General features: G+C 56.0%; 2 protein-coding genes and 1 long non-coding RNA gene across 4 annotated transcripts; 1 reads left to right on the forward strand and 2 right to left on the reverse strand.

Moving 5' to 3' along the window:
• Positions 1-3,574: 3,574 nt before the first annotated feature.
• DNAJC5G (DnaJ heat shock protein family (Hsp40) member C5 gamma) lies at positions 3,575-11,043 on the reverse strand. Of its 2 annotated transcripts, none has more exons than XM_083606295.1 (6): positions 10,944-11,043; positions 8,476-8,594; positions 8,065-8,278; positions 6,100-6,253; positions 5,345-5,436; positions 3,575-4,301 (listed from the first exon to the last, which is right to left on the reverse strand). In XM_083606295.1, exons 2-5 carry the CDS (start codon positions 8,586-8,588, stop codon positions 5,348-5,350), a joined length of 570 nt encoding a protein of 189 aa, XP_083462421.1. In that variant the 5' UTR covers positions 8,589-8,594; positions 10,944-11,043; the 3' UTR covers positions 3,575-4,301; positions 5,345-5,347. The 2 variants fall into 2 exon arrangements, with proteins under 2 accessions (XP_083462421.1, XP_083462422.1); XM_083606296.1 differs by having other exon boundaries at positions 5,345-5,433; positions 10,944-11,034.
• Positions 11,044-12,246: 1,203 nt separating this feature from the next.
• LOC310759315 lies at positions 12,247-17,124 on the forward strand. The gene is made up of 2 exons (XR_014546310.1): positions 12,247-12,487; positions 13,008-17,124. It is a non-coding gene; the product is annotated as an uncharacterized lncRNA (long non-coding RNA).
• On the reverse strand, positions 14,067-24,323 carry LOC310759308 (uridine-cytidine kinase-like 1). Its single transcript, XM_083606285.1, has 15 exons — positions 24,223-24,323; positions 23,894-24,087; positions 23,176-23,282; positions 22,907-23,077; positions 21,325-21,396; positions 20,968-21,157; positions 19,679-19,740; positions 19,289-19,305; positions 17,452-17,550; positions 16,641-16,734; positions 16,314-16,376; positions 15,965-16,087; positions 15,766-15,873; positions 15,252-15,408; positions 14,067-14,748 (listed from the first exon to the last, which is right to left on the reverse strand). The coding sequence occupies exons 1-15, from the start codon at positions 24,270-24,272 to the stop codon at positions 14,672-14,674; spliced, it is 1,584 nt and encodes a 527-aa protein (XP_083462411.1). The 5' UTR covers positions 24,273-24,323; the 3' UTR covers positions 14,067-14,671.
• Positions 24,324-27,227: the final 2,904 nt, after the last annotated feature.

Below are 27,227 nucleotides of genomic sequence, written 5' to 3' on the forward strand. Positions count from 1 at the left end.
GTCACTTCGGGCATCTTGTGGAGGCAGGGATTCCCCCCTGCCCACAGCTTCCCCTGACCCATAAGATATGGACCCCTGTTATTAAGAGGTTGTTGGTTCTTCTCTTTTTTATCCTATTTTTTCCTGATTTCATATATGCATATTGGTACAGCACCCAAGACACCTTTTAATATTGAGTTCAGAAATGCTGTAAAGCAAAGATGCCTCAGAGGTGTGGTGCAAGGGATGCCCCCTGCCAAGATCTTGTGGGTCTGATCAGAGGAAGTCCCTGTGATCCGTCCCTGTCATGAACCCTCTAGCTTCCCTTCAGGGGCCCCCTCTTTCTGCTTCCACCCACAATGCGCACAGGGTTTTTGCAGCAGGCCCTAAAGAGAAAGGGAGGGAGGGACAGACAGACAGACGGACAGACGCCTCTTAAAGCCACTTCTACAAATTAACAATGTGCTCAGCATTGCGTTGCGTGTGTATCCTCTCCAATTGGATTCTTGCCTCTCCACCTCTCCATAAATAACACCATGAAAGTCATGCTGCCATCCTGCAAATAGGGAATATTTGGTCTCCCTCTTCACTGACCTGGGGGGATTGGGGCTGTTTCTCCTCCAAGTCAAGCCCCATCGTGAAAGAATTGGGCGCGCTGAGGGTCCTTCTTTTCCAGGCATCATGAAACCAGCTCAACTGCTTTTTCAGCCTCGGTTTAAGTTGGAAAATGCTGTGCTTTTATTTCTCTCCCTGCCCCCCCCCCAACTTGCCTTTTCTCTCCCTCTTTGTCTTGTGTTCCTTAAGGCTGACTTGAAACTGGACCCCTGGAAGCCAGCCCCACTCACTCCCCCAACTGCTCAGCTACACCGTAATAGTCTCCAGGTGGGGGGAGGCAAAGGCGGGGGGCTGATCTCTCCACAGCCACCAGCGTCAGCCATGAATAAAGCATTTCCCAAGTTCTGCATTTGGGTACGATGAATCCGACGCACAAATGAGGGATGAGCGACGCCTGCCTTGGCAGCAGAGCTTGCGAGGAGGAGCCCAAGGTCTCCAGCCGACCCAGGCTAAGCGTGAGTCAGTGCTGTGATGCGGCAGCTCAGTCCGCGGCTGGGACTCCAGGTGCCTCAACAGCAGGCTGGGCTCAGGCTGATGCTCATCTGAAGGAGCAGCTCAGTGGGCCCAGATCCAGAATGAATAATCCAAAGGCGGGAAGGATAAAAACAACAACACATAGATGTGGAGAATGAAGATCACCCCACACTTTGCAAAAGCTAATGCAATTCCTGCATTGCAGGGGGTTGGACTAGATGACCCTGGGGTCCCCTTCCAGCTCTACCGTTCCCTGAGTCTAGGCCATGCAACTGATTGTCCTGTTCTGTGAGCAGTGGCTGAGGAGAGTCACCACCCGCCGCCCTGAACCTCAGTGGAGAATCATGTCAATATGTAAGAAATAGCTAAGCCTGCCTTTGCCATCCTGGCGCCCTCCAGATTTTAGAACTCCCAGGAGCCCCTGCATCTTACGGCTGTGCTGCCCGAGGTTGATGGGGGTTGTGATCCAAAACATCTGGAAGGAAAAGCCATTGCAGATACGGCAGGAGGCGCCTCCCACAGACTCAGGCCATCGACTCTCCCGGGTGCTGGGCAGAAGGGGGTCTTTTCCCAGCTCGGCTGCCCGAGACCCTTTGATCCAGGGGGTCGCCTGCATGGGAAGCCCCACCCTGGAGCAATAGGGTTCCTCCCATGTCTGGATCCCAACACTGAGATTTATCACCAGCTAAACATTGTGATAGGTTGATATATGACAATGTCTGAAGGATGGAGCCATGGCGAGGTATTAGCTGCCTTCCGTTTTCCCGGCATCGTGACTTCTGCCAGTGCCTGCTCTTTGGGACTTGCTTGCTGGCCCCCCTGCATCAGGCGGGAAGAGCTAACAGGGGCTGCAGGAATGGAGAGAAGCCCTGGCTGCCTTCAGTTTCTCCCACAGAGTGATTTTTGCATAGCACAGACACCATGATTTGCGATATATTACCAGGTCTGAAAGTATGAAACTGGTATCATGACAGGAGCTTCAAACTGGTTTGGGATGATGTATCAATATATCACCAGTCCTAATAAGAGTGCAAGACGAGTCCTGGTGGACCAGGACACCGGAGGCCACTCTAGTCCAGCCTCCTGTACTCACAGTGGCTGACCAGAAGACTTTAAGGAGAAATCCGCAAGCAGAATCCATGCAGAAGAGCAACTCTCCCCTCCTGAGGTTTCCAGCCACTGTGGGAGGGAGTTCCACAGGTTAACTGCATGTAGACGGACTTTCTTTAATCCTTCCGCAACTCGGCTTCATTGGGTGCCCACGAGTTCCTACTGTTATGATAATTTTTCTCCTACCACTTTTTTCACGCTGCACAGAATTTTATAAACTGCGACTGTGTCACCTCTTCCTCACCTTTTCTCTAAGGTAAAAAGTCCCAAAGGCTGCAAACATTCCGCACAAGATATCCAGCGGCAAAACACAATGGATCCCAGTCAGTGCAGAGCAAGAAACATTGAGGAGGGCTGGGATTCTGCGTGTGTGAATGAGCGAAAGGCAGCCCCAAGGCAACACTGCAGGCTATTCCTCTGGGGGTTCCCTGCGCTTTCTGGATGCTCAGGAAAGGCCGCTCTGCCCCCCCAAGAGGAGGGCTTGTGGCCAGCAAGGGGGGCTCCTTGCAATTCCCCCAACTGATGGCGGAGGGGGGGCTCTCGTCTGCCTGGACAGCAGCTGGAGTACCTCTCCCCACAACCAGGCCAGAGACGCTGAAAATTAAATACTGTGCATTTATGTATTATTATTTTTAATAAAAAAGTATGGCTGCAGGGAAGGGTGGCCAGGGGCAAGAGGCCTCTCCGTGGTCCAGCGAAAGGCCTGCAGGCCACTGTCACCACCAGCGACACCCTTGGGTGGCCACCAAGGCCAGCCAGACGCTGTGGGCCCCTGACAAGTCACCCACTCAGCATCGCTGCCAGGCCTGCCGAGGATTCGAGGGCCGTCTTCTTTTCTCCTTAAATCAAGGCTCCAAAAATACTTAATGGGTCGAATACTCAGTCTTGGCAAGGACAGGGCTGCCAAGCCTCCCCCATGGCTCTTTGTTCTCTTCCCCTGATCTCCCCATGTCCCTGCCCCACAGGCGCCTCCCCTCTCCACCCCACTCCCACCCTTGCCACCCAGGTCCTCCTTGGATGGATGGGGGGGGGGACAGCTGGGTTTGGCAGGCTGGGGGAGAGAGTTGCTGCCCTGCGACCCCGTCTGTCCCCCAACCTCCTGCGGAAGTGAGATCCATTGTTTGCCTCTGTGGAGAAGGAGTTCCTTCTCTCTCTCCTGGACTTTCCGTCTTCCTGGGCTCCTTGAGGAGCACTGCGCTCTGAGGGAGGACTTCCTGACGGCCACAGCTCCCTCAGGAGGCGGCAGGCTGTCCTTCCTGGGAGGTTTTCAAGCAGAGATCCGTCGGCGATGCTTCAGTTGTGATTCCTGCATTGCGGGGGGAGGGGCTCGGTGACCCTGGGGGGGCCCCTTCAGTGAGACGCCCCAGAGGTGGACTGACAGCAGAGAAACAGCAGCTTCTTCCTTCAGAAACATTTAATTGTGTCCGTAAACCCTAGAGAAGTTCCTTGTCACAGTGTGGAGAGAGGGGCCCTGCCCAAGAGGGGGCTGCCCCACAGCAGGGCCAGGGAGGGAGCTGGGGGGGGACCAGGCTCCCTCCGCACAGTGATTGAATCCACCCAGAGCAGCTGCAGCTCAGGGCAGAGGGGGAGGGAGCCCCCCAACCCACCAGCCAGGGAGGGGGGCAGGGACTCGCTTGCATTGGCCCCACAAATGCACTTTGGCACAGGGCAGAAGGGGGGCAGGGCCGGCGAGCCCCACAACCCCCCAGCCGTGCCCCCAGGGGCTGCCTGGCCTTGGGAAGCAGGAGCCTTTGGCCAAGGAGAGAGCCGGGGCCAGAAAGCGTCCGGAAAAAGCGGGTGGGCTGGCAACATCTTCCGCCAGCCCTAAACCGGAGGGGGGCCACCACTCTGGTCCCCGCCAGCTTCCTGCGAGGCTGGAAGTTGCTCTCCTCCTGCTCCTCCTCCGCTGTGCCCTCGGCCGGTTCCCTGAGAAGACTCCCAATGACGGTGGGGCGGTCGGCCAGGCATGTGGCCCCCCTGCATTTGGCAAGGACCCCCGGGGTGGGGGCTGGGGGTCTCTCTGCCCCAGTGCAGCGGCAGGCCTGACTCAGCCATGTGGGCCTGAGGGTGGTCTCTGGAATGGCTGCAGAACAGGGGGCTGTGCTCTGACCGTCAGCTGAACTCTGCAGGGAAGAGAGAAGAGGGGGGGTGAGGGCCCCTGGCAGAATGACTGGAGGAGCAGCTTGGATCTCAGAACCTGCGGGGAGCCTGGAGGCTGGATCAGGCCCAAAGGGCCCTCTGAGTCCCCTGTTCTCACAGGGGCCCCATTGGGAAGCCCTAAAGCAGTATCCGGGCGCAAGAGAGACTCTCCTCTCCTGCAGTTTCCGGTAACTGGTGGTACAAGCGTCGCTTCCTCCGACTGAGGAGGCCGAACCAGAGAAGAGCCATCCTGGCCAGGAGCCCCCAAAGCCAAGCGTCACCCCGAGTCCTCTCCTCTGCAAGCAAAAGAGGGAAAGCAGGAGACAGAGAGAGAGAGGCCGGGGTGCCCTCTGATGCCCGCAGCCACGGCTGGCATACCCCAGAGAGCCTGCCAACCCCCAAGAGCACCCTCAGGACCTGAGCATGGCCTTGTCTGGCACAGCAGCCCCTGCCAAGCAGTGGGCAAGAGACCAGCCCCTCCCCAGCAGCCCCCAAACCCTCCTGGTAGGGGAGGAAGGGGCTGCAAGCTCGGGATTCTTTAGCTGAGATTCCTGCATTGCATGACTTTGGGGGTCCCTATGAAACTATGGAGCCCCTGCTGCAGATTCCCACCTGACCCACCCAGTTTGGCTGCGTCATTCGCCTGGATCTGTGCCAGGCATGCCAACCACGTGAGCTGGGCATTAAATGGCCAACTGAGACCCACCGACCCGCCTTTTGCTGGGCAAGGGCTGCTCCTCGTCTCCCCATCCCACCCCTCTCAAAGCTGCTTCAAAGGCTTCAGCCCTCGGAGCCAGGCGAAGACAGGCCTCTTTCTGTGTGGGGTGTTTCTGCCCAAAAGTCCTGGGAAGTAGCAGCTTCCGCAGGGATTGCAGGAAAAGCCACCTTCGGCTGTGGTTGCTGCCATTGCTGGGGGCTGGAATGGATGACCCTTGGGGTCCCTTTCCAACGTGACCCACCTCCCCTCCCAGGAAGTGCCTCCCCCTGCAGCTGCCCCCCCCTTGGCAAGGGCGCCCGCTCTGCTTACGGGTCAGGGCTTGTGCGGCTGCTGTGTCTCGTCTGTGGTGTGCAAGGAGGCACTGGCTGTGGGCTGCATACGGATGGCCTCTCCGCCGCCTGCTGGGAAGGAAACAAGCACAGCTGCCGTCAAGAGACCCCCAAAGGCTGGCCCAGGAGCAGGCAATTCCCCCCTCCAGGCCCTTGGCAAAGATGCAGACCCCACGGACTCCGCTCCATAAAATAAAACCGCTCTGGGCAGTTCCCAACAGAACACCAAGAACAATAATAAAAAAGCAGTAATATCAAACATTAAAAGCTTTCCTGAACTTCAGGGCTGCCTTCAGATGTCTTCTAAAAGTCAGATAGTTGTTTCTCTCTTTGACATCTGATGAGAGGGTGTTCTACAGGGCAGGTGCCACCACCGAGAAGGCCCTCTGCCTGGTTCCCTGTAACTTGGCTTCTCGCAGGGAGGGAACTGCCAGAAGGCCCTTGGGAGATGGACCCTGGTGGAGACCCTGGGCTGAACGATGGGGATGGAGACGCTCCTTCAGGTGTACTGGGCCGAGGCCGTTTAGGGCTGTAAAGGTCAGCACCAACACTTTGAAGTGTGCTCGGAAACGTACTGGGAGCCAATGTAGGTCCTTCAGGACTGGTGTTATGTGGTCTCAGCAGCCGCTCCCAGTCACCAGTCTAGCTGCCGCATTCTGGATTAGTTGTAGTTTCAAAGGGTCAGCACCCAAAGCCAGCGAAAAAGAAAGCCCGCCCCCTCCTTCAAAGTCATACCTTCGTTCTCGGCACGGATCTGGGCCTCCAGGTCTTCGGGGTTGACGTACTTGTAGGGCTCCTCCTCCTCTGGGGGGCGGCACTTCCCACAGCAGAAGCAGCAGCAGCAGCAGCAGCAGCAACAGGTGATCAAACTGCAGCACACCATCAGGGGCTGCGGAGAGGGGCAGAGCGGCCGGTCAGGAGCGCAGGGCCACCAGAACTTGCCCTGTGGCTTATTACTAAACAGCATGGCATCGATACAGTTGGCGCAACCATAATACAGCAGTACCTCGGGTTAAGAACTTAATTAGTTCTGGAGGCCCGTTCTTAACCTGAAGCTATTCTCAACCTGAGGTACTACTTTAGCTAATGGGGCCTCCCGCTGCCGCCGCACGATTTCTGTACTCATCTAAAGCAAAATTCTTAACGCGAGGTAATATTTCTGGGTTAGCGGAGTCTGTAACCTGAAGCGTCTGTAACCCGAGGTACCACTGTATATAATCTATACCCCCCAGTGAACTTTCTGGACCCCGGCACAGACCCTTATCATGAAAGTGTTCCAGGCGGCTCCCACTCCCCGATTCCCCAACCTCAGAAAGTGGTGGATTCTCTTTCCATATTAGGAAAGAAACGACAAAGCAAGGGGAAACTGAGGATGAGATTGTGAGGGCTGCGATGATTCACTGGGCATCAGATTTCAGGTACAATATAGAAATTTCAGCATGGGAAAAACTGGAAAAACGTGATAATTTTTTCGGCATGTTACACAATTAGGGAAAACATTCAAAAAATGATGCACATGACACCCAGTAAAATGATATATGATACCCAAAAAACTCACCAAAATGTATAAAAGAGGATCAAATTTGTGTTGGATATGATCAGATACAGAGAGCTGTTTAATTCACATGTGGCAGCAATGCAAATTCGCAAAAAAATATGGGAAATGGTACAGTCAAACCTCGGTTTTCAAACATCTCGGCTGCTGAACATTTCAGAAGCCGAACACCGAAAACCCGGAAGTGAATGCTTCAGTTTTCAAATGCACCTTGGAAGTCGAACGGCTTCCGAGGCGCATTTCTCCATTTTTTCAATGGATTTTGTTGCCAGCCCTTTGATCCTCGGTTTTCAAATGTTTCGGAACTCGAATGGACTTCCGGAACGGATTACAGTGGTACCTTGGGTTACATACGCTTCAGGTTACAGACTCCGCCAACCAAGAAATGGTACCTCGGGTTAAGAACTTTGCTTCAGGATGAGAACAGAAATCGTGCTCCGGCAGCGCAGCGGCAGCATGAGGCCCCATTAGCTAAAGTGGTGCTTCAGGTTAAGAACAGTTTCAGGTTAAGAACAGACCTCCGGAACGAATTAAGTTAACCCGAGGTACCACTGTACGTTCGAACACTGAGGTTCCACTGTATCTGAAAAATTTTAAAAGATGCTTAAGTACACCCCCCCCAAAACCCCAGAAGCATTCCTGTTAGCAATAGTAGGTCAGGAAATACCAGACAAAGTTCAAAACCTATTTCTATACTTGCGTATAGAAGCCACAAAAATACTGTATGCAAAAATGTGGGAAGAGAAAGCCTTCCTGACAAAGGACCAACGGCTGTTTAAGCTAATAGAATACGTTGAACTAGCAGGTATGATGGCCAAAATATGAAATACAGATTGAAAGATAGTAACAATTGCAAGGGTGTTTAAAACGAAATGGCATTCAGATTAATCCTATAAGCAGAGATGAATCTGTGGTCAGGAGCAGGCCAATGGGCATACGGCTAACAGAAAGCACAAATTCATAACAAACACATGTCGTAACTCCAGCAAAAGGTCCTAAACTTCTGGCTGGTGTGTGTGGGAATACATGGGGGGGGGGACACCCATACGGGTGCTCTCTCACGCACACACACTTCACACACACATTCGGCTGCATCTCCCAGGGGTGGGGGGCATTTGGTCCCCCCCCAGACGACAGCCACCCACCTTGAACCACCATTTGGACATGAGGAAGTAGTACTTGACGCTCTCCTCCCCGAACTGCTCCGAGACGTAGAGCCCCATGGAGCCGTACTCGTCGTAGATCCGCCGCTTGTTCTCGTCGCTGAGGGTGGTGTTGGCGTTGTTGATCTCCTTGAACTTCTCCGCAGCTTCGGGATTCTCCGGGTTCTTGTCCGGGTGGTACTTCAAGGCCAGTTTCCTGAAAGGGGAAGGCGGCAGGGTTGGGGGCAAGCGGAGCCCGAGGGGAAATAAAAAGAATTAACGGATTCAAATCCGTTCCAGAATGGGAATTCCGACTCCACACCAGGAATAAGCCAGATGTGGTTGGGGGCAGGAGGAGAGCAGAGTGGGAGCAGCCCCTGCAAGCCCACCTTCGGGCAGAGGAGAAAAGCTCACCTGTACGCCTTCTTGATGTCCTCAGAGGAAGCCCCTTTCTCCAGGCCCAGGATGCAGTACAAACTCTCTCCGGCCCGGGACATCTTCCGCTGCGGCCGACCGGCGTCCGCCATCTTGCTCTAGATTGAGTAGCACAAAAGAACTGGGTCAGGGATTGCGAGGGGCTGGACTAGATGGCCCTCGGGGGTCCCTTCTGACTCTACAAGCGAGGGGCTGGGCTTGGCCCCAGATCTCAGGAGACCCCTGGCCAAGGCCAAACAAGCTCCAGAGATCACACTGGGGTGGGAGGCAGTGGAGCCCAAGTGACCTCAACAAACAGCATCACCTCGCTCTGGGTGGGGTGTGAGGAAGAGACCCTAACCCCCCCGTCCCAGGATGCATGCCCAGCCAGGTCTCCCTCCCACTCTCAAGAGCAGGGGGGTTTCCTGCCCACTCCCCCCAAAAGAGCAGACCTCAGGCCCAGTCTGGGGTGAGGCATGAGGACAGACAGACAGACAGAAAGCTGGCAAATGCCCTCTGCCTGGCACAGCCTTGGCTGCTCTGGAAAGGGACCCTGGCATGGAAAAGGGGCTGGGCAGGGTCAGGGGGGGCACCCAGCCAGCAGATCAAACACTCCTCCGTTACAGGAGGATAAAAAACGGAGTGTGGTGGTGTAAGATGATAAGCTTAAGATGATAAAATCAAGAACAGCTCAGTTGGCAGAACGTCGGACTCTTGATCTAAAGGTCACGGGTTCGAGCCCCACATGGGGTGAAAAAACACCTGTGCTGGGGGGCGGGGTGGGCTAGATGACCCTTGGGATCCCTTCCAGCTCTATGCATCTATGGGGGAAAAACTAAGAAACCATTCTGTGTTTACATGCGCCTTTGTAATAATATGCAACTTCCAACCCCTGTTGGAGTATTTTCTGGCGGTGTAGTGGTTAGAGAGTTGGGCTGGGGAGGAGTCACTAGGGCCCAGGGCCCAACTCAGCCGCAAAGCTCTCTGGGGGTGACCTGGGGGGTCAGTTTCCTTCTCTCTCCCAGTCTTGCCCACCTCACAGGGCTGTTGTGAAGACTGACCACGCCCCCCACCTTGAGCTCCTTGGAGAAAAAGGCGGAAGAGAAGTGCCATAAACACAGACGACACATGCGGAAAACCTTCTTTCTGAAGAGGTTTTAAAGTGTGGGTGGAGGGGGAGGAGAAGGGCAGCTGCCCCCATGCCAAGCCCCACAAGATGCTGGTGGGCCCCAGGGGGTGGAAGGCAAAGGCTGAGCCGGAGCTGCGCTGGTGCCTTGGCTCCCTCAGGGGTGGGGGGGAGACAAGAGGGGGTCACTCCCCCCCCAATCCCGCTTTGCCTTGGCGGCAGCAACTCCTGCGAAGGGCAGCCCAGATGGACACCAGCTGCCCCCAGCCTGGCAACTGCCTGTTACAGGAATTCTAAGGTCTTATATATATAAATTAAATGTTCAGAAATGCACAAGGCAAACACATACATAAGCATATAAACCATGTGCCTGAAATAGTACAGGAGAGCAATTCTGGAGTCATTTTGACTCTCCCAAATTGACTGCAAATATTTCTCTGCAAGGAGGAAGGAAATGGGGAAAGCTTTCTGGTTGCCTTTGGACTTTGGGCGTGCACCTCTCTGCAAATACAGTCCGGCAAGCATCTGTGAAGCTGAGCACACTCTCAATATAGTTTCAGGAACTAAGTATTGCCCGTCTCCAAGAAATGGCCAGGCTACCCAGAAAAGGCAACCAAGGAAGGCATTATCAGCTATTCTGGCAGACAGGAGAGAAGCAACACACTCCAATTTCCATAGCTATCAACTTTTCCCTTTTCTTGCCAGGAATCCTATTCAGAATAAGGAAATTCCCCTTTAAAAAAGGGAAACGTTGACAGCTAGGCCAATCTCTGCTGGCGACCACCTCTTTCTGTGATGTGTGGGTGCTGTTTCGGGGGTGGGCAATTTCAAATGTCTCGAGAAGGCCTTGCACCCTCCTTCCTCGGGGACCCCGTTGCCGCAGTCAAGAAAGATCGGGCTTCCGAGCTGCTTCGCCTCTCGATATTCTCCTCCCAGGGGCTTCCGGGTCCCCCGTCTGGGAAGAAGAAGGAGGCGCCCTTCCCCCCCCTGCTCTCCCGCCCCTCGCCTCCTTCCCCTTCGGCCCGCCCGGCTAAGCCCGCCTGATCTGGCTTTGCGAGGCCGAAGGGCTGAGCCGGATTAGACCGAAACGAGGCCACGGGGGGGGGGGAGGGGAGGGGAGAGAGGACCCCCCACCCCACCCCCCCCCAGCCCGGCCAGGCCGCCCTCCAAGCGGGGAGGGAGAGACGCCGCTGCCCCGGCCCCCCCTCCCCCGCCCGGGGGCGGAATGTCTCGCCCCCCCGGAAGCCTCCGCGTGACGCAATGCCCGGGGCGTGACGTCACGAGGAAGGCGCGTGAGGCGAGGCCCGGGGTCCCCCCCGCCCGCCCCCCCCCCCGGGCTCACCAGGCGGGTCTCTTCTTCCTCCCCCTCGTCTTCCTCTTCCTCCGCTTCCCGGTCGGCGCCCGAGCGACCCGGACCGACCAGGCGCCCGCACTGCGCATGCACGGAAGCAGCCCGGGCCGCGAGCATGCGCGCTAAGAGGGAGGGAGGAGGCCGCCTTCCGCGCTTCCGGCGCCGGATGCCGAGGGAGAGCAGCCGAGGAAAGGGGAGGAGGAGGGAGGAGGAAGAAGAAGGAGAAGAAGAGCTCGCTCGGCTTAGGGGAGGGGAAAGGGCGGGTCTCTTGATTCATGAAATTCATACACCGATTTTGTATTTTGGTTTACCCCAATTCTTGGTAAGCCAAGAAATTCACAACCACGCATCACTAGCTCAAAGATTTGGCTACTTGAAGAGAAAACATACAAAAGTTGAAATACTAAAACAGATTAAAAGTACCTCATCTTCCTAAGCACCTGGGTGGGCAGAGCCAAGCACAAATGTTTTTAGCCGGTGCTGAAGAGAGGGCAGTGAAGGTGCTTGCTTGATCTCAATAGGCAGGGGATTAGAGAGTTCTTACAAATGCAATATTATGGGGCAGCTGCAGCAGTGCCAACTCCAAGGGGGAAATCCAGGAAAGCCAAAGATTGAGAGATTCAGGGCAAAAACAAGAAACTCCTTCACACAGAACTATGGAACTCCCTCCCACAAGCAGCAGTGAGAACCAGCAACCTCAGAGAGGGGTGAGCTTCATTGGAGATGTTTAAGCAAGAGTTTGGAAGGACACCTGCCTGAGATTCTTCAGCTGCGATTCTTGCATTGCAAGGGGTTGGCGTAGATGACCCTAAGGCAGACAATTGTTACACTATTTGTTCTAATTGTTTTTGCTATACGTCAGTAGAACAGAAATAGAACATAGACTCCCCACTACTTAAAAATAGGGTTCAATTAAGTTTGTGGAGACGATATATTTTACAAGATTAGGATAAAGTATTTTCTGTATTTTATATTGTGATTTTATGTTGTTAACCACCCTAAGATCTATGGGTACAGTGGTGCCTCGCAAGACGAAAATAATCCGTTCCGCGAGTCTCTTCGTCTAGCGGTTTTCTCGTCTTGCGAAGCAACCCTATTAGCGGCTTAGCGAATTAGCGCTATTAGCGGCTTAGAAAAAAGGGGGGGGAATCGCAAGACGTTTTCGTCTTGCGAAGCAAGCCCATAGGGAAATTCATCTTGCGAAGCGCATCGAAAAACGGAAAACCCTTTCGTCTAGCGGGTTTTTCGTCTTGCGAGGCATTCGTCTTGCGGGGCACCACTGTATAGGAAGTCAAACAGCCTAGTTCTCAAACGTTTTTGCTCCTAAACACCACAATCCCGGAAGTGTGTTCTGATTTGCGTTCTTTTGGAAGCCGACGGGGCTTCCAGTTGGCTGCAGGAGCTTCTTGCAGCCAATCGGAAGCTGCACTTTGGTTTCTGAATGTTTCGGAAGTCAAACGGACTTCTGGGACAAGATTCCGTTCGACTTTGAAAATACGACTGTATAATAAAGCAATTTCTCAATGCCTTCGATTGTGAGTATAAAAATCCCAGGAATTAATGTTGGGTCTTTCCTTCCCCTCCAATCTATTATAGTTTTCCTTTTGTATCGGTATGATTGATGTTTTTTGCATTATGTCTTTTTAAAAACTGAGCACCTTGAACTGGGCCTTGAAATGAAACAGGTCCTGAGAGCTCTGCAGGGAACCCCAGGCAGGAATCTTCTGAGTTGTCTTCAAGGGCAGCCCCAACACACTGAAATAGTCGCCTGGAGGTTTCCCTCCACCATCGCTGGACATTCACTTCCACCCATTTGCCCAATCCTTCTTTAATTGGGGGGGGGAGCCTGAGGTTACTGGACTCCCATCAGACCACCTGCTCAGTCCTCAGGGGCAGTGGGAGTCTAGCACCACCAGGGGGATTTCCTGACTTCAATGGGGCACTTAGTTTTTTTTCCAGGACTGCATCATCCAAATCCTTCACCAGAAAAGCTCTTCTCTTCCGTCAGGCTGGAGGCTGAGCTTCCTTATAATAAAAGGTATTTTCCCATTGCAGATTTTGGTACACAGATGTCTGCCCACTTGTGTGCAGCTGCATCTATGAACATACCAGTGTACTGGAAGAAGCAAAGATCACGAGTGTCAAAGCAATGATTCTTCAACATCAACTTTGTTGGACTGGTCAAGTTGTGCGGATGCCTGATGATCATCTTCCAAAGCAACAACTCTATTCTGAACTTAAAAATGGAAAGCGCAATGCTGGTGGTCAACAAAAGAGGTTTAAAGACTCTCTCAAGGGAAATCTTTAAAAAATGTAGTATAAACACCAACAATTGGGAAACAGTGGCCTGCAAGCGCTCCTGTTGGAGAACAGCCTTGACCAAAGGGGTCATGGGCTTTGAAGACGCTCGAACTCGGGACGCAAGGGAGAAACGTGCCAAGAGGAAGGCACGCTTGGTAATCCCTCACTGTGGTCAGCTCCCGCCCGGAAACCAATGTCCCCACTGTGGAAGGACATGTGGATCCAGAATTGGCCTCCACAGTCATTTACGGACTCCTTGTTAAAACCATGTTTATGGAAGCCAATCTTACTCGACTACGAGGGATCGCCAAAGAAGAAGATATGCACGGCACTGGGAAATCACTAAATAATATAATCCATACCCAGAAATGGAGGGAGAGAGCTAGAAAGCCTTCTTGGCTCTTGAGGAGACCCTCCCCAGAGTCTGAAGGGGATTTCAGTGAGGGAAGGAGAGTCCAGCCAGCCCCAGAGCCTCAGTTCGAGTTGTGGATAATTTTGGTACTGTGTATCCTTGGAGAGAGCGGCAGAGAGAGCATTCAAAGGGTGCTCCCCCCTTCTCCGATTTTCACACTTGTATTATTATATGGCGTCACATAATACTATACAGGAGTCGCCTGTTTTATTATATGGGCTTCTAAATGGGAAGTCTGCCATTCAAGCTGAGAGTGGCACCTTGAACACGCTGTGCTGAAGGAAGTGACCCCCTCGCTATCTACCCAGCCGGGGCAAATCTGAACAAGCCCAGAGCCCCCCACCCCCCAGTGTGTTCCCCTCTACAGACCCCCCTTCCCCCAATTAAAAAAGGGGAGAAGAAGGAGCCACTCTTGGTCTTTATTATCACGTACAAAAGCAAAGAAGGCAGATTCGTACAGTACTTGGAGAAGGAGGTCCAGGAAGGCAGGCAGGCTGGCCAGCTGGCCTTAGGCGAAGGACGGGGGTGGGAGAGGAGGACCCCCCCCCACCCAGGCCTCTGGAGTGCAGGTCCACCTGCCTGTGGAGGCATGAGAAAGGGAGTGGGGCGGCTGGTGCCACGGCCCGCTGGCTCCGAGGGCAAGAGGCGGCCAGGGACGTTTCCTGCACAGCCCGGCTGGCCCTGAGCCCCGGCAGCACAGGGGGAGTCGTGGGGGGGTCCCAAGGACAGGGTGGAGCAGGGGGGTCCCTTCGAGCTGGGAGCATCCCTGCCAAGGAGTGCAGCGAACCTCACTGCAGCCACTTTAGCCCCGGGTGGGCCAGCAGCCAGAGCACTGGCAAGGAAGAAAGGACCCCAATAAATATGGAGATGGAGGGCAGTGGCGGCGGCAGCACTCTCCCCTCCCCGGGAGAAAGGCATGCAGTCACAGCAGCGCCCACACGGTCTGGCGGTGCAGGGGGTCCAGCTCCCTCCACACCCCCCAGCCCTGTCGAAAAGCGAGGCCAGCTCAGCAGTCCATGCAGTCTCCCTCGTACCAGGAGGGCTGGGTGCTGTCGGTGCCAAAGTATCTGTCGCCAAAGTTCCCTGAGGAAAGGCAAGCCGCAGGGGTCACAGAGGCAGGCGAGGGAGGAGAACAGAGCCTGCTGGATCAGGCCCAAGGGGGGCATCAAGTCCAGCCTCTTGTTCTCACCAAACACCCCCAAAGAACCCAGGAATCTAGATAGACTTCCTCTAGACATGGAGGTTCCATGAGAACGTAAGAAAAGTCTGCTGGGACCAGGCCAGGGGCTCATCTAGGCCAACATCCTGTTCTTACAACAGCCGACCAGACACCCATTATGGGAGCAAACCAGGAAGCAGGATCCGAGCACAAGAGTTCTCTCCCCTCCCAGCCCACAAGGGATCTGGCAACACTGAAACAGCCCATCGGGGAACCGTAGAACTCCCTCCCGGGGCAGTGGCTTCTTTCTCCGACAGGGAACAGAGCCCCCCACCTTGAGCTGGTTCTGCTCCTCCACGGGAATTGGGGGCCGCTCAGGAGCAGGCGATGCCCCTGCCCGCCCCCCCCCAGCAGAGCTCTTGCTCACCAATGCCTGGAATGATGTGGAACTCCTCGCTGACCCTCTTGTCCACGGCTGTGGTGATGATGCGCACCCGGGGGAAGGCGTAGGCAACTGAGTGGACCCCCATCTCGGCCATCAGCAGGGAGAGTAGGAAGATCCGGTCCTCCTGGACATCGTGGTCCTGAGGCAGAGAGACACAGAGTTGAAAGGGACCCCCAGGGGTCCTCTAGACTTGCCGCCTCCAGTGCACAGATAGCAATCATCACTTAGAGGGCGTTGCCAGCGGCCAAGCGGGCCCCAAACTGTGTCTGGCAGACACTGCTTTCCACAGGCACACCTCCAAACTCCCTCCTGCATGGCAGGGGGCTGGACTAGATGACTCGTGGGGACCCCTTCCAACTCTCTAGGCACCTCTCCCCATCGCCTGCCTGCCCTCCCCCAACAACACAAGCAAACACTAAGGCCTGCTTGTTCCTGTGCCCCACGCAGGGCTCCCAACCCCACCAGCTCCCCCCTGTGCCAGGGTCTCCCCACACACCAGCAGCACTCGGATGGCCATCATGGCTGCTGCCCCTGTGGAGACTGTGCTGTCCATCAGGATGACGTAGTCCTCGCTGATCTCCTTGGGGAGCCGGAGGTAGTGCAGCTGCAGGAGAGGGAGGAAAGGGGGCGCAGGTCAGTCTTAGCTGTGGGGAGAGGCGGCCCCTGCCCTCCCGCCAGCCCCCTCCCTTCGCTACCTCTGGCTCCCCCGTGTTGTGGTTGGTCTGGATGAGGATCTTGCCCAGGCGAATGTCCTTGCAGACGGCCGTCAGAGCCTGCTCCATCGTCTCTCCCGCCCGCAGGATGGAGACGCCTGTGATCTGGGAGAGGAGGAAGCAGAGGAACTCTCAGCGCCCGGCACAGGATCGCCCCTGCCCTACGTCCAATGGGGAGAAGCCCACAGCTCGGCAGCGCAAGGGCTCAGGCCAAAGACCCAGCAGCAGCAGCAGCAGCTCCTGCAGAGAGGCCCTGCGCATTGGCTGCCGGCCAGAGCCATCTCCCACCCAGCGGAGCCTGAGACCCTTCCGTGTGCGGAGCATGACTCACCCGCTGCCGATGGAACCGCTTCCCCTCGTAGACCGTCCCTTGCGGTGTCTCGACCGTCACCGGCTGCAAAAGGCCACGGAAGACAAGGGTGGGCGGGAGGCAGGAGAGCCCGGCAGGCGCTGCAGGGGCACCAGGGCTCTTGGGCTTTGCCCGCCAGGAGGAGCTGCCAACCTGCCAGCCAGCCATCGTGCCCACCCTGGGAGTGGCTGTGCTGCCTCCAGGGGCTCCTGTGGCGTGCTGAATGCCAAAACTGGAACTGGGTGGGTCCCCTAAAGGCCATTTAGTCCACTCCTGCCATGCAACAATGGGAGCAGGAGGCGCACGCACCTTGAGGGGCAGGAAGGAGAGGGCATGCTCAATCAGCAGGCGCATGAGGCGCTTGGAGTAGAAGATGAACTCATCCCGGGTGGTCTCCTTGTTCCTGAGGGGGAAAGCAGAGGCGGTGGGGGGAGAAGGCAGGTTTGGCACAGCGTCAGAATCAGAGAACTGTAACCTTCCCTAAAAAGTGCCCGTCTTGCAGGAGGATCTGCAGCCAAATCGCAAGTTGTGTGACAGCTAGATAGTCCCAGACAGGGGTCTCTATGGGGGCATCTCCTCTCAACCTTTCTGGCAGGAAGGGGAACCATAGAAACCATCTCCACGCCCTTTTTCCTACCTGTGATGGGGAAGGACGTTTCTTTGCTCTCCTCCGGAAAGCAATCTCCAGTTGGATCTGGATATTTGTGGCGTCTAAGGATTACTGCCTGCCTGATTTTCGTCACTGTAATGTTGAGCCCTGGCAAGACTATGACGTGAGTAAACCTTGTATTTTCTTACTTAATCTGAGTGACTCCTTTTTGTTAAGAGGGAGAAGATAACCCAAGTCTCCCTAAAACATCCTTGGATATCATAGTTGTTCTAAAAAGTTATGCAAGCGTGTCCTAATAGTTTTCATAGGTGGATAGATGCTTATTTTTAATTCTACTGAAATAGGTATTTGTGTTCTCACAAGTGAAAGGATCATTACTAGATAAAAGATCCTCTCCTACTCATCCACCCCACACATCCAACCTCTGCTTCAAAAACTCCATCAGAGGAGGAAGTGCCGATTCCCCTGCCCCCTCAACCCAGCCCTCTCAGACCTGGCCCCCCCCAGTACCTGATGATGGTGTGCATCCCGCGGACCTGGGGTGTGCTGTCCAGGACACTGAGGGTCTTTGGCAAGGGCTGTCCCTGGTGGGCCGAGGCCAAGGCTGCTCTGTGCAGGAGGAGGAGGAGAAGGAAGTTGAGAGCTCACCAGCAAGGGGTCGGCTGGCCGGCTACAGGACAGGGGCAGCTGCTCCCCATGCAGTTCCGCCTCGCCTGGCTCACATCCCTCAATGCCCTGACCAGGGGGGAAAGTGGGGCCACCCCAAGGCGCCTCAAAGAACCCCCCCTTACTGTTCCCACTCTAGAGAGTTCTTGGATGATCCCCCTGCCACTGGAAGTCCAAATTCCCAGCCCCTCCACCCCGTGCCAGCGCTAGAATTTCTCCAGGCGCATTTTGCACCTGGCTATTGGCTGCTTGCAACCAAGTGAAGATGCCCAGACACCAGGATGCCGCCTGACATCTCCACTGCCTGGGGAATCCTGGGTCTGGACTGCTTTCACACTCTAGCAACACATCCTGCAGAATTCTACCAGCTATGTTTTATCTGTGCAGTGAGAATGAATTTCAGGAACCATATTGAAAAAGACAACTTTCAAGCCGCCTGGTCCCCAAATGGCAAACAGACATTCAGTTTTGGCAACTGCAACCTTAGTTTACGGAGCCTTTTAGCGCCTAGCTTATGTATCTTGAGTTTCCAGCACTGCCCCCCCCACTCCCAAGCAGGCAAAGGGGGCTGCCCTCGTCTCCCAGCAGGGAGGGGGCTCCTTGCCACACTGCACTACTCTGCCAGAGGGTGAAGGCTCCCGCTTGCCCCCCATCCCTAGGGTCCTTGCCCAGAGGAGTCAGGCGCACTTTGTCCCTCTTCCTCTCCACCAGCTCCGCTCTGCCCTGCCCCTCCTCTCCCCCCACCCCGCCCCACTCAAAACCGAGCACAAGACACAGGGGAGGGGCGGGAGGCGCAGCGGGGAAGAGCCAAAGGAGACCAAGTGTCCTCACATATGCCAGCGCAGCTTCCTCTGGTGAAGACGCCCAGGCCCAGCAGGGAGGGAAGGAAGAGAGACAGACAGACAGACAGACAGACAGGGTGTTAGGGGGAGGGCAACGAGGGCAGCGGCTTCCTGCCAGGTGCAGGGGGGTGGCAGGAGGGGGAGCGGAGGACGAGTGCCCCACAGGACCCAGGCGGGCGAGGGGGCAGCCGACATCTCCCCCTGCACCCCACTGCAGAAAGGTCCAGAGCAGCTCCTCCCCCTCTCTCCCCCCTCCAGCAGCCAGGAAGGACAAGGCAAGGCAGGGGAGAACGTTGCTCTGGTGGTTGCAGGTCGCTTTGGGTGAGATAAAGCGACTAACAAATTTAGCCAACAAACAGGTAATCGTTCGTACAATCTAGTCCAGTCCCCTGCAATGCAGGGTCCACACAGATGCTGCCACCCAGCAAGCAGGGTTCAAAAAGCAGGGAGGGGGGTTGGCAAAGCAGAAGCGCCCCCAAGAGGGCTGGAGCTCCCCCAGGAATGCAGAGGGGAAGCCTATCAGCAGCCCCACCAAAGACAAGCAGGTGGAGGTGACTTGCCAGAGGGGGCAGCCCAACCCAGAATGCTCCCCGGGGGAACCAGCCAGAAAGGCCTGGCAGCACAACGCAGCCCCAGTAAGTGGTGGGTCTAGCCCCCTCCCCAGACAGCCTGCACCCCCTCCTTGCCTTCTCCCCCACCCCTGGCTGCAGGGCCCAGCCCTCCCCCCTGCTCCCTCGCTGGCTGGCTTGCTGAGTGGCTGGGAAAGCACCAGGAAGGGGGTTTTTTTGGGGGGGGGAGGCGAGGGTCCAAGCTCTGCTCCTTCAGGGCCGCCGTCATACCTGACCGTGATTTCGCGCTGAGTGGTGGCAGGAGTGGCCCACGGCGGGAGGCAGCAGAGTCATTACAGGGGGGGCGGGGGAGGTGGAGAGAAACACAGAACAGCCATCACTGCACACCCCCAGCTCTGCCCCCCCAGGCTTCCCACCTCCCAGGCCCAATCACTGGGGGACAGCCCAGCGCGGGACTGAGCCTCATTCAGGGGGCACCTGCCCAGGGTCCGGGGCCAGGCCGAGACCAGAGGGTCACCCAGTGAGGAGAGCAGGACAGACCTAGGTGCCAAGAAGCGGGTGATGACCAGAAGGAAGAGTGACCGCACGGGGCTATGGACCACCCTGCAGCAATGGGGACAGGTCCCCATGCCCCCCCATAGCCCCCCCCGACCTCCTCACCTTCTCCAGCTGGCTGTGCACATGCTGGACAATCAGATCCAGAGCCACAAAGTTCTCCCCACCTGGAGAAATAGCAAAGGGGGAGGAGAGGAGGCTGTCAGAAAGACTTTGGCGCACTTGCTCCAACAGGGCAGGGAGGGCAGAGTTGGCGCTCTGGCACTTCCTCCTCTGGGAAGCCAAATGCCGGGAGATCCAAGGCAGATAAAAGGACTCCTTCACACAGGGCACAGTTAGACTATGGAACTCCCTTCCACAGGAGGCAGCGATGGCCACCAACCTAGACAGCTTTAAAAGAGGAGAGGCCCTGGGCACCAGCTTAGACCATGCTTCCAAGTGGTGTGAAGCAATGGAGAAATGGCTAAAGGTCCATCTCTTGAGGCGAGAGAGGTCGACTCCTTTGCCCATGTGGCATCTTGGCCCGGCCCCTTCTCCTTCCCGGGATACCAGGACATCTTGAGTTCCTGCTTCCACAATCCCAAGATGCTTTGCAGACGGGTTCCTAAATATTCTGAAATGCCTACAGTGACCTTCTGGCCCCTGCTGGCCGCAGCAGAGGGTCCTGCCCAGTACACGAACCGGTTCTGTTTGGTTCAGAGATTAGATCAATCCTTGACGAAGCTCCCAGAGATTTTTCAGGGCTCCTATGATTGGGGGGCGGGGGGAATGGTTTTGTAAAGTATTGTGCTACCCAACTGGCAGATACTTTATATAATGCAGTTGAGAGCTCTCTCCTTTACAGCAGTTATCTGAGAGTGGGCCAGGGGCTCATCCCGCCCGGCATTCTGTTCTCCCAGGGGCCAGACATGGGCCTTTGAGATGCCCACATGCAGGAGAGGAGAGTGACCGCCCCCCCAACAGGATCTCCAGCCAAGGTGTATTCAGGGGCAAGGGGCCTCTGTTCCACAGCCAACTCATCTGTTGCCACCGAGAGCCTGACCTGCTCCCCATGCCTTTGCCTGATCCTCATTTAGAGCCACCCCAGTTGGAGGCCTCAACACGCCTTGCAGAAACCTAGCAGAGGTTTAATTCTGAATTCCGCCTTCAAGGTTTGAGTGGGGGCAGCTGCAAACTGGGATTGGTGACTCCCGTGCAAAGAACTAAGAGCAGGAAGGAGTGCAGCAGCCAGCCTGAGTACAGAGGGAGGGGGGTCCAGGGGAGAAAGATCCTGCCCACCCAGCACCTCCCCCCTTCCCAGAGGAATCTCCCAGCATCCCCCAACACTACACCCTCCCGCGACACAGGGAAAAAAGCCGCCTCCTGCGCAGACCCCGTGGGCCTCCCCTCCTCACCTCGCGGCACCACAATGTCCGCCGCCTGCATGGTGGGCTCAATGTACTGCTCAAAGGCTGGCTTCACAAACTTGCTGTACTGCTTGATGACGCCGGCCACTTCTCGTCCGCGCTCCATGATGTCCCTCTTCAGGCGCCGCACCAGCCGAATGTCCGAGTCGGTGTCCACAAACACCTTCATGTCCAGGAGCTGCAGGAGTCACGAGGAAGAGGGCAGGAGGCTCAGGCCTCTGTGGGGAGGCCTCCCCCTCTGACGAGCCCAAATGTGGGTCCTGGGGAGGCAGCCTCCTGCATGGGGCTCCCACAAACCAGACACTGTAAGGTAGCCCCTGCCTGGAACACCCCCTCTTTCCATACCTGTAGGAGCTCCTTATTGGCAAAGGCCAGGATCCCTTCAAACACAATCACATTGGCCCCATATATGGTTTTCTGCAGAGGGAGGAGGAAGGATGCATCAGACTAACTGGGGAGCACCCAGCACCCATAAGTACCTCAGAAGAGCCTGCTGGATCAGACCAAATGGGGGCCCATCGACTGCAGCATCTGGTTCTCACAGTGGCTCCACAGCTGCCTGAGGGAAACCCACAAGCAGCCCACAGCCCTCCCCTCCGTGAATTTGTCCCACCCTCTTTTCAAGCCACCCAGGAGATGGTCAGCTGGCCTCTTCCAGGCTAGAAGGCAACCTCTCCCTCCCAAGAGAGCCCAGACTCAGTCCCACCAGCCTGCCTCCTGGGCCTTGCCGTCCCACGCACATCTGGGTCCCAGAGGGGCAAAGAACCCCCACAGGGAAAGCCGCACATGGGAGTGTGCACATTCCTTCACCCCTACAGACACACACACAAAAGGAGTTGGCGCACCATCCTTGGGGAGATATTCATTGAAAGGGGTGGGCAGCCTCTGCTACTGATTTCAAAACAAAAGCGGCTCTGCTTGGCGTGTCTTCCCTCCGTATGCCTGACAGATCTGTCCTCTGCTCTCAAACCCCCACCGCTCACCCCACCCCCAGAAGGTGTCCCTGCAGCACCAACAGACAAGGCCTGTTCTGTGTTCTCTTCAGGGATCTCAGGCTGCTGGTGCTGATAAGAGAGCATTAACCCTCCTGCTGAGCACTCAATAATATGCTGTCCATCCAACCAAAAAAAGCAACGTTCTGCACACCGGAATCTCCTCTTCCACCAGCTTAACACCCCCCCCCAGCTCCAGCCAGGATCTACGGACACCCACACTCCTTTGGGAAGGACCACAATGAACTATAATTCCAGACAGCCACTTTGATTTTATCATCGTATTTTGACTTTAGTCATATGCCACCTTGGAAGGATTTGTATCCTCAACGGCAGGAAATAAATAAATCACCACAGATCAGTGAAAGGAGGGGCAATGCCAGGATGATGATCACACATAGAGGAGCCTTCCCGGAGGCTGCAGCCCAGAAGAAGAGCTCCCTTCCTCACCCCAAGTGGGCTTCAGAAGCAACACAAAGTCTGGGAATTCAGAGCAGTGTTTTGTAGCTGGGCCCAAGCAGAGCTGCAGCAGTGGCCTGTTTTTAACAAATGCATTTCAGCGTCTCTTTCACAGGCAACGGCACACAGACACAGACGGGGGACACGGCTGTGAGGGACCAGAGCAGCAGGAAGACAGCAGCACACCTTGGCAGTGTCTCATGGACACCACCCATCTGCAGAGCTGTCTTTTGGTTCAAAACAGCCCTGACTGCAGAACCACTGCTTCTGCTCCCTGCTTCCCCTCGCAAATTGACTTCAGATTCAGGTAAACGCAAGCAAACTGCGCCACTCCTTGCAGCTGCGGAATACAGCGCAGGTCCGTTTGTGGCTCCCGCCCAGCCTCACGGACAGCTCCTTGGGGCTTTGAGGGAATGACGCAGCAAAGACTGAGGGAGGGGGCCTCAGTTCCCTCTTCCCAGTCTCGCCCCACATACCCACTCCTTGCTCCGGCTGTGCGTGGTGAAGTCGTAGACGGGCACTTTGACACTTTTGCCCTCCTTGAGCTTCCGTAAGACGCTGATCAGCAGGTCAAAGTCAAAGGCATCGGGGTGGTCAAAGTTGTACTCGCTGCAGGCAGCCAGCTGCTGCTGGTCCTTGTTCAGCACCTGGGAGAGCGCAGGGGGAGGGAGGGGCGGATCAGAGAGGCAGAGGGGACCCCCCCCCTCAGATCTGGGCTTGGAGCTGGGCAGGAGACCCCACCCACCTTGTAGAAGCTGTCCATGGAGAGCAGCACCACCCAAGGCACATCCAGGGCTTCGATGATCTTGTTGGCCACCGTGGTCTTGCCCGAGGCACTTCCACCGCACAAGCCTGAGAGAGAGGGAGGACCGTGAGGCAACCCATCCCCAAGATACAGAGGGCAAGCCAAGAGGCTCCGGTGGCCTTGCCAGGGGGGGGAGATGATCCAAGGCCAGCTCTTCTGCGGCACAAGAGCCACATCTCAGCCCAAGGCAAGAGGGAGAGAGCTGCACCCACAGAATCACAGAACTGTAGTGTTAGAAGGACCCCCAAGGGTCATCTAGCCCAACCCTCTGCAATGCAGGAGTCACCTTTCCCACCCAAGGAAGTCATCTGTGCCGCTCTGACTGCCAGGAAGCAACCGGGTGACTCAGCAGGCAAGAGGGAACAAAGGGAGGGGGGAGACCCCCGAAAAGAGCTGGCCCCCTCCCCCCCACCCTGCAGGCAAATGCAGGAAGCGCTGGGTGGGGTCTCCCATCCCTCCAGCCTCTCCCCCGCCTGCACCGGGCTGCAGCCCCCCCTCCCCCTGCAGAAGGCGCCCCAAAGCCCAGCAGGGGCTGCAATTGCGAGGGCGGCCCGAAGAGCAGACGCTCCGCTTGGGCTTGGCAGCCCCCTCCTGCCGTCTCCGTGGGCGCCGGACGCCTGGGTCCCTCCCTCCCGCCCTCCCCCCCCCCCCCGCTCACCGATGACGAAGGCCTCCTTGAAGGGGGTGCCCGTCTCGTTGTACCAGGGCGGGCGGCCGGCCGTGTAGATGGTGCGCTTGCTGGTCCGCAGCAGCGGCGGCTCCGTCTTGGACTGGCTCGTGGTCCGTTTCCGCGGCGAGAGCGCCGGCGTCAGCGGCGGGCGGCACACCAGGCTGTCCAGGGCGGGGGCTCCGCTGCGCCGGGAAGGAGAAGGGCGCCTCTGAGCACGGGCAGAGCGCCCTGGGCCCCTCGGGGGAAGGGGAGGCCCGCCGCCCTCCGCCCGCCCGCCCCTCGCCCGCCCCTCGCCCCTCGCCCCTCGCCCGCCTCACCTGCTGCCTCGCCGCCCGCCCGCCCGAGCCGCCGCCTCCTCAGCCGCCATCTTGGCCGCCTCGCGCCGCTCTGCCAGCGCCGGCAGCTGCAAAGCCTGCCGGGAGGCGCGCAGGGCGACGGAGCGGACGTCATCGGCGGCGCCCGCTCTTCCTCCCTCCGCGAAACTACTATTCCCGTCAGGCACCGCGCGCACGGAGAGAACAGAGGCGAGAAAGGGTAGAGCAGCCCTCGCGCGGTCCGAATGGGGCCATTCCGGACTCCCGTCGGGAGATCCAATTCCGACCGTGTCCTTGTCTGGGCTAAGGGCTGGAGAGGGGAGTGTGGCCTAATGGTTAGAGTGCCGGTCTTGGGTCTGGGGGAGATCAGGGTGCGAATCCCCACCACTCGGCCCTTATTGTTATTCTCTGATTGATTTACTTTGTATGCCGCCCTCTCCTCGAAGATCCCAGGGCGGCTCACAACAGAAAAGCTCCTGGGCGCCTCCTCGCCTTCTCCTTCAGCCTGACCTCTGAGAGATGGGGCTGCGAGGATCAAAGGAGGGCGAGAGCCTGGGAGATGAGGGTTCGAATCCCCACTCCCTGAGAGAGAGAGAGAGACCTGGCCATTGAAACGGGGCAGGCGGGGTATTACTTTTGTTGGTTATCATGGAATGCATGCTATGCTGCCAGGGCGGAATAGAAAATTAATAATAATAATAATAATTCTTCACAGGGCCGTTGTAGGGATTAATTGAGGAGCGGGGGAGCCGTGTGCACCACCTCCAGCTCCAAGGGCATAAAAGGAAGGAAGCTGCCGAGAGAGGAGCCCCTCCCGGCGATTCCCGACCCAGGAGAGGAAAATCGGTCTCCTGCTTACAACCCCCCCCCCCGCAAAAAGTGCTCGGCGCTGGGCGAGGCTCCTTCTTCAAGGCGCGTCCAGGAAGTCTGCCTTGCATTTGACTTCTTTGCTCCTTTGTAGGGCGACGCTGCTTCCCGCCGTGGAAGGAAGGCTGTCTCCGCCTCGCAGCAAGGCCTTCTTGGCGGTGGCCCCTCTCCGCTGCTCGCTCACTTCCTTGTTTCTCCCGCACGACCTTCTCCTTCTGCCGGCGCTGACGCAGAGCGATCCCCTGCTCCAAGGCTGGGGGGGGGGGCGCATCTGGCGGCCCTCTCGGGTGTGCGGTGCCAGAGGGCCCGCCAAACCCAGGGATCTCCTTAAACCGTCATATGTGATCCTTATAATATCTATCTATCTATCTCATGTATAGTTGCTGTTGTTGTTATTATTATTATTATTATTATTATTATTATTATTATTTAGATGTCTTCGTGGCTTTACTTGTGGAAATGACTCAGAGCGACTCGCAGATACCACAGAAAGACTAAAACCAATTAAAACAAAACCGCATCTAGATAAATAAAAGGCAGGTATCGTCATGTATCCACGTATATTGATGCATTTGGTGTGTATCATGTAGCATAATTTCATTGTACGATCATTTCTTTTCGGTTTGTTTCGGGTTTTTTCTCTGGAAGCGTGCATCATATTTAATTAAATTTCTTATCATAATGTTTCATCTTTGATCAAATGGTTTGTTATTGGATACTTTTGGGTGGGGGAGCAAGCTGCCTTTTGCACCAGGCATCACCCCTGGACGGAGCAGAGACTCCCCCTTCTCTTTTTGGCCCTTCCTCTCTCTCCCTTCCTCTTTCTCAAGGGGGCGCGTGCTTCGCGGCCGAAGGAGGCCTTGGCCTCACCTACCTCGCAAGGTTGTTGTAAAGAGTACATACAGGTAAGTATATAATGAAATGAATGAATAGACTTTATTTGCGTAGGCGACAGGCCATAGCATCAAAGAATAATGAAATGGTTTCTAGTGCCTTTTTCTTGGTCTGCATTTTGGTTTTACGCGTTGGCGAAGCGGAGGAGGGATATTGCAGGCTGGGAGAAATGGCAGGTGGGGGGTATGTGGCTGGGAAATCTTGTCCCAGGACAGCCCTGTAAGGTAGTCCGCTGACAGGATTGCAGTTCGGAGGTGGCTTTAGACTCTCCCGTCACAAAGAAAGCCGCCCGAAACACAGGTCTCTTTGCAGCGCATGGGCGTCTCCTTAAAGTTTCCCCCTCCCCGGCAAGCTCAGGGGAGAGCTCCTCCTCGTGCAGGCCAGGGATGGGTTAAGTCGCAGGAACAAGCGAGCAGAAATAAATGGAGAATGCGATGGAGAAAGGGCAACGCTATAGGAACCTGCGCATTTTAACGTTGCTGAAATTACCAGGTTGTTCAGGGTCCTGAAATAAACACGTCCAGAAGAGCTCCGAAAGGACCTTTCCAAACTGAGCGAACGGACGTTAAAAAGTCCAAAGCAATTCAGTATAAAGAAGTGTAAAGTGTTGCATGTCGGAGTAATTTTTTTTTATTAATTAAATTTAATGTGCTTAATTTAACTTATACAGAGTCTGACCTGGCGGTGGGTGGAGAGGAACGACACTTGCTTAGCAGCTGTGAAAAAGGCCAGCGCCCTGCTCGGGATCACGAGGAAAGGAACTGGAAATCAGATATTGTGCTAACTATGCCCTTTATACCAGTCTGTGGTGTGGACACGTTGGGGTGCTGTGGGCGGTTCTGGTCGCCTCACTTCAAAGAGGATATCGGAGACCAGGAAAACTCAGAAAAGAGCAATCAAAATGTTCCAGAGATTTGCCGCGCTTGGGACTTTTTAGCTTAGGGAAAAGGGGAGTCAGAGGCGACATGATAGGAGTTTATCAGATCTTGCAGTGTGAGAAAGAGGAGAGAGCGGGTAGCCAGGATTTTTGTTAGGGGGAGCAGAACCGGCTTGATTGGTCAGTTAGTTAAGTATGTCTATTATTTTACTTGATCGGGGGGGGGCAGATGCCCCCATGTTGGTGGGTTTGGATCTGGAGAGGAGCCTTCCGAGAGCGGGCGTCCGGCCAGGGACTCAAACACCGGAGACTCGCAACTGGGACGACAGAATCACTCGATAGAGATATCTAGATTTAATCGAATTTTATT

This window comes from Podarcis filfolensis (genome assembly GCF_964270895.1).
Source record: "Podarcis filfolensis genome assembly, chromosome: 3".
NCBI classification, from domain to species: domain Eukaryota; kingdom Metazoa; phylum Chordata; class Lepidosauria; order Squamata; family Lacertidae; genus Podarcis; species Podarcis filfolensis.